We start from the raw sequence: 6,000 nt of genomic DNA, 5'->3' as shown, positions 1-6,000 counted from the left end.
GCTACAGTGCCCACCTTCGGCATGGCCGCGCTCGCTCTCCCTCCCCAACAGCTACCGACACCTACGCTCAGGTCCTTCCTCTCCCACCGGGAGGAGCCAGCAGCTCATTTCCTGACGCTGCTGCCTGGGGAAGGCGAGCCCCGAGGAGAAGTTGGATCTGCGGGCAGAGCTGGGCTCCCTCAGCCCGTGGGAGCAATCCACCTCATACAGTTCCCCCAGTCCACATGAGGCAGCACAGGGCAAACCGCAGTAAATGCCCAGGGATCTCTGTGCGACAACGCGTGTTGTCTGCTCACCTCCATTTCCCACGCACCCAGCCTGAACACACTACCACTTGGCAGCAGCTACCACAGGCACTTTAAATTAATCACCTGTCCAAGGTTCTGCAGAAACATCTTCTCAAGGAATGCAAGCAGTTTTAATTTTTGAAGAGAATTTGGAAATATCACTGGGACTAGGGAATATAGGCCATCACCTTATGAAAAGTGTATGGGGGTGGTCTTCTACAGTCTTCCCGAGGCTACTACTAAGAGACCTTTACCAGAAACTAGGATAACTTCAAAAACAAGACTGTGATAAAGAACCAAAATCAACCAAACAAAAATCACTGTGCCACTGCAGTCTTTACCCCAAAGCAATCTAAGCCAACCTGAACAGACTAACACTCGTGTTTAGATGTGCAACTCTGGAAGTCCAGCTCTTCAGCACAGACTGCCACAGAGCCTCTCAAGCAACGTAACATCGAATTGGCATCACAAAGTGACTGATTTAATTTCCCCTCTTCTATCATATTATTTAGAATTTTGCTAACTCCAGAGCGGGAGATTTGTATTTCCTTGTAGCTAGTGACAAAAAATACCTGTACTTCCAAACAACAGAAACCAAGAAAATAAATAGCCCCACTTGAGGACTAGAGGCTAAAGACAGCTAATAGTACTCTATTTTTTTTTAAGATTATTCAGCCTGTATCAACCACATATGCAATTAATTTAATAATCAGAAGAGTTCTAGAACTCCTACATATTTTTTGAACTATATGATCACAACGATCTGATGCCTGACAGGCACACAGCCTGTCACTGAAAATTGCTCCTCATCAATAGAATCTCATTTTGGAAACTGATCAGCCCTAGAGCTCACTGCTCTTCAGACACAACATTACATCTTAGTATTACATAAAGTAGCTCGCAATTGGGGTTTAATGAATTAAACAGAATTAACCAGGGTTTTAAAAATTATTATTATGAATCTAGTAAGAGTTTTTTGCTAATGCAAAATTCTGCACAGTATGGCTTCACCTTACAAGCATTCTTAACAACATTAGATAAATATCATTTGCACTTAATTGATTTTTTCATTTGCTAAACAGCCACAAAATATGGTGCTCTCACAAGCACCTTTTTTGGTGAGAAGGGTAAACAAGCACTCTATTAAAGCATTATAAACATTCAAGGTGATGGATCACTTCCCTCTATTCTGCTTCAACACATTGCTTTAAATCTTCCATTTTCACATCGTATAAAAAAGTCCCACAAGTATCCACAAATTCAGAAATTTGTTAGTCTGCATACACATAATTTGTCTGCAATACACTTCAGTATCCCAGTTATCTTTTCTAAAATCTCTGAAGTATTTATTCCTCCAGCCTTTAAATGTAACCATGTAGATTTTCCACTTACAAGAGAATAAATTTCAACAAGAAAGCTAAACATAACTGTAGCAATTTGTACAGTTAAACACCTGACAGCACTAATTTAATGATAGCCTTGACAGAGCTAGGATGGCCTTGTCTGAGGCCTCTGTCTTGCACAGCTGTGCATTTTTAGCCCATCTATTCTATCAGAACATTAACAAGCTTCATGTGTTAACTCTGAACTCTGTGCATCCAGGAAGACAGACATTTATTCATACTTTCCACCAATCAAATGTAATGCGTCTGTGAACAATTCAGTTTATTGCAAGTAAATGTACTTTTACTTAAGATCATGAGAAGATTCTAATCTCAAGCAAGACAAATCAATTCCACAAACTTAATTCACACAATGCAAATAAATGCTTCACATTATAGACATTTAGATTTTCTTTAAACCTTTTTATTTAGAGATTTTTCTGGTAAGGAGATATACCATAGGAAAGCAATTTCACTGGCAGTGAGGTATGTATATACTCTACCAAAATACTCCTCTTGCTTTAACTGCTTTTAACTTTATTTACATATAAAGAAAATATCAATGCATATCCTTGGCTTAACTACAGTATCTGTTACCCTATATGAGTAAAATGAAATGTTACTTGCATACAAAATTGATTTGTAGAGGAATCTAATTTGATTTAAACAAAAATCATGTTCTGAAGACAGTTTAAATGAACAAACACGATTCATCATGACCAAGACACCTGCACCATATTTCCATCCTCACAGCACATTTATTTCAATAAATCTGTAAGTAGGTCCTTAGCATGAGCATAGTGTTACAGTTTTCATACATATAATCACATCCAAAACAAGCTCTAAAATTTAAGTTGTAAACATTCTCTTCATATGTAGAAACATTTCAATCTGTGTTTGAATTTTCTAAAATGATCAATCTTTTAAACAGAATTATAAATGAAAAGCCTACTCTAACCGTGTAGTGAGCAATGCTTATTAGTACATTTCTACAGTGTTAAATAAAATAGTAGAGGCAAACTTCTGGAAGCAAGTCAGACTTTAAGTAAATCGTCATAAAAGTAACAAACTTGTTAACAAAAAGATGCTTTGTAATAAAGAAAGTTGGACTGAATCTACTATGATACAAAAACATAAGGGTAAATACCATCTTTGTTGACAAGTAGGAGGTAGCATGGATGCACCACTTTATTGTCAGTGAGAAATGCAACTGAAGTAAAGAATATTTCCTTACCACAAATTTCCAGTATTATGTACATATTTCTCTTAGAAATTTGTTTAAACAAGTTTCCCTCCACTTTTTAGTACAAAAAGCCTCATGTGATTTAAAAAAAAACACTTACACACCTAGATAGAATAGTACTAATTGCCCTATTTGAACAAAACAGTCTCTTGAACTATGAAGTACATGGTATTTAATGCCCTAAGTTGAGTAAATTGTATTAGCAGTTCTTGGTATTATACAAAACACTACATACATACAAACAAAATATAATAGTATCTTATTTTACTATGTAATTCTTTTTGGAATAAACAGAGCCTTGATTTGGGTAACACTGAAGAGAATGTGGTTTCTTTGTTTTATTAAAATCTGTCTTTTAAGTACCCATGTGCAACAATTTAAAAATGGCTGCCATACATATAATGGTCTTGTATTGATAGTGAACACAGTAACTGACAAAAACATAATAAACCTTAAAAACACATCTTCCACCCTATATAAAATATAAAGACTACTTACTGTAACTGTTAGGTATTCAATTTATTTTGATGTTACTGTAATCCACTTCCTCTGTTTTCTGTCTTTAGCATTTATAAACATAATTTAGTGTAGCAATTTATTTTAAAAAATGATTAACTATTTCAAATTTACATCCAATTAAAATTTAAAATGTTTCTGTGTTCTATGATGCTGCTTCTGCCATCAGTAAAGAAAATGAAGTTTCAGTAATTGAAGCAGGCTTTTTAAGTAGTGATGTGACTTCAACCATGCCAGCTCCAGTCCGTGGAAGGTTTGCGTTGACAATGTGTCGCTGCAAGTGCTTTATCCAGTCTTCTTGAACAGACAAAGGTCCTCGAAAGACCAGACCACAAAACCTATGCAAATATTACAATTAATCCATCAAGATATATTTATCTCTACTGAAAAATTACAAAACAGAGACAGTAAGACGAAAGTCTCAATTTTTTTGAAATTTGTTTCTAAATGTTTTAGCTGAAAAGCTTAGTAATTGAGTTCATTAGTAGTGAGCACAAAACCCTGTAGCTTATACAACTCACACTCTCACACTTTCAACACCAGTAATAACAATCCGTTGTTCTTATATAAGGTTTCTTTTGAAGGACAAAGTATTACTCAGACACGACCAATAGGATTTTAGCTAGAGAAACAACTGGCAAACTAACAACCAAGTATGACTGAATCAAATCCTCTTGTTCAAATTAATGAAAACAGGCAATTGCTTTCCCCCCTTATCATTCAATTTAATCACAAACATTTATGGATCCAATCATGAATCTTTTAATGACTAACATTAGCAAGCTCTTAAGAATGTATTCTTCCAATTAAAGTAACACTATGTACCTGCATCTGAGTATGTAAACTTCATCAGCACTATGAGGTAACGGCAGCATTTTCTTCTTGCTTCCAGATCTTGACCTTGACTTCTTTTGCTTACAGTCTAAAGCTAAGAAGAGAAATTTCCATATGTGAAAGTAATACTTCAATGAGTGTTAGTAAATAGAGATATTCAGTAAGTATTCCCTATGGCAGTAGTGAAAAGACATCTAACTCCTTGTTATTCTATATTTAATTATAATGTAAATCCACAACAATTACCGAGTAGTCTAAGAAATATACTGGCAAAACACATGAAGCTGGTTTTTTTTTAGCTTAGCATAGTGCTTGCTCTTTGAAAGACTAGATAATTGACACAGCATTAAACTGTTGTTTTAGTATCAGCAAGCACCTACAAACCTACTGCAGAATTACACAGAAGCAAAGCACCATTGGAAATTCCCTTCATGCATAAAACACTGTCAAAATCTCAGAATTTGTTTTGTAGTTGAAGTACCATCGTAAAACCACTCATGTTCAACCAAGTTACAACTTTATGAAGTTGTAGCTTTCAGCTAGTACAATAAAAAATTTCTAGTTTGAATAAAACACCTGCCATTTGTTTTCAACACAAAGCAAAAATTTGTCCTTTTGTTCTAAGAATTTCAAATGAAGCTTCCCCTTCACTGCTGTCTGAATTCGAATGAAGCTTACAATAAGTACGTATTAGTCCTTGGCAGTGGGAGCTGGTATTAGGACAATCAACAGGGATGGCAAGGCCACTTTTTAAATTCAGTCTAAGCATTTGAAACTATGTATGAAAGTAATGTGTGTGAACAGGAAACACATAGCAAATGAGTTCAGATAGCTTTGAGGTTTGTACCTCCCATAAACACGTGTAATGGGAATCTGAAACAAAACCTGGAGATTCTAAGAAGCAGCCGAAGTGGATGAGTAGATTAAACTGAATTAATATTGTTATAATGCAAACAGCTGATAAAGCTCAAGAAGTTTGTGACTGCTTGAACTGAGAAGTGTATCTAGCTATGCTCTATTCCGAAACACAAGACACCAACAATAGAACTCCAACACAAAAACTTTTTGCAAACAACCAGTTACATCACTTCAACAAAAACTCCACAGAAACCAGAAAGACAGTACCAGGTGGTATTCTTGATACCAAGAAGGCATAATGCTATGCTACTGAAGCATCTTAACAGTAAAATGGAAAAAAAAAAATGTTACACTTGGCTAAAGTTTTGAATCCTAGAATATAAAACAGAAGAATTAACCTCTGAGCATTCTGAAGCATAAGACATCGTCTGGTAAGGTAAAACACGTTGATTTAAAGAACACACAGTCTTGATTGCATCCTTAATTTTTCTCATGCCCTCCAAATGAGCACCTCTCAAGCTTTTACCTTGTGGCCCAACTTTTAACTTGGTAGATATACCAGATGTTTCCCAGTTCCATCCCCAGACTTAAAGATTCCTACCAATCTAATTTAAAATTTAGAATGAATTTCTGAGGCTTGAAGGTATGAGAGAACCAATAAAATAAGTAGAAAGCAGATACCAACCTAGAGAGACTTCTTCAGATCAACATTAGGAAAATGAGGCTTAACAGCATTTTTTTCTGACAGCAACAACAAAACCAGTCTGGATATAAAGGCAGTAACCCAAAGTGGCAGGGGGGGGAGAGAGAGAGAGAGAGAGAGAGAGAGAGAGAAATGGCCAAGATAACTTCTGGAAAAGCATTAAGGGGTTCTTAATAC

General features: G+C 35.9%; 1 protein-coding gene across 3 annotated transcripts in view; it reads right to left on the bottom strand.

The window, feature by feature from the left end:
- Nucleotides 1-1,928: 1,928 nt before the first annotated feature.
- The window catches only part of ZNF644 (zinc finger protein 644), a 43,386-nt gene continuing 39,314 nt past the window's right edge, over nt 1,929-6,000 (bottom strand). For all 3 annotated transcript variants that reach the window (XM_017729934.1, XM_017729935.1, XM_017729936.1), the window contains 2 exons: nt 4,254-4,356; nt 1,929-3,766 (listed from right to left, as the gene is read on the bottom strand). In XM_017729934.1, coding sequence (XP_017585423.1) covers nt 3,574-3,766; nt 4,254-4,356 — 296 coding nt within the window. In that variant the 3' untranslated portion in view covers nt 1,929-3,573. The remainder of the gene's footprint in view (nt 3,767-4,253; nt 4,357-6,000) is intronic.

The sequence above is a fragment of the Corvus brachyrhynchos genome, unplaced genomic scaffold (assembly GCF_000691975.1).
Source record: "Corvus brachyrhynchos isolate BGI_N302 unplaced genomic scaffold, ASM69197v1 scaffold101, whole genome shotgun sequence".
Lineage (NCBI taxonomy): Eukaryota > Metazoa > Chordata > Aves > Passeriformes > Corvidae > Corvus > Corvus brachyrhynchos.
This window is presented reverse-complemented; position numbering and strand designations above follow the sequence as displayed.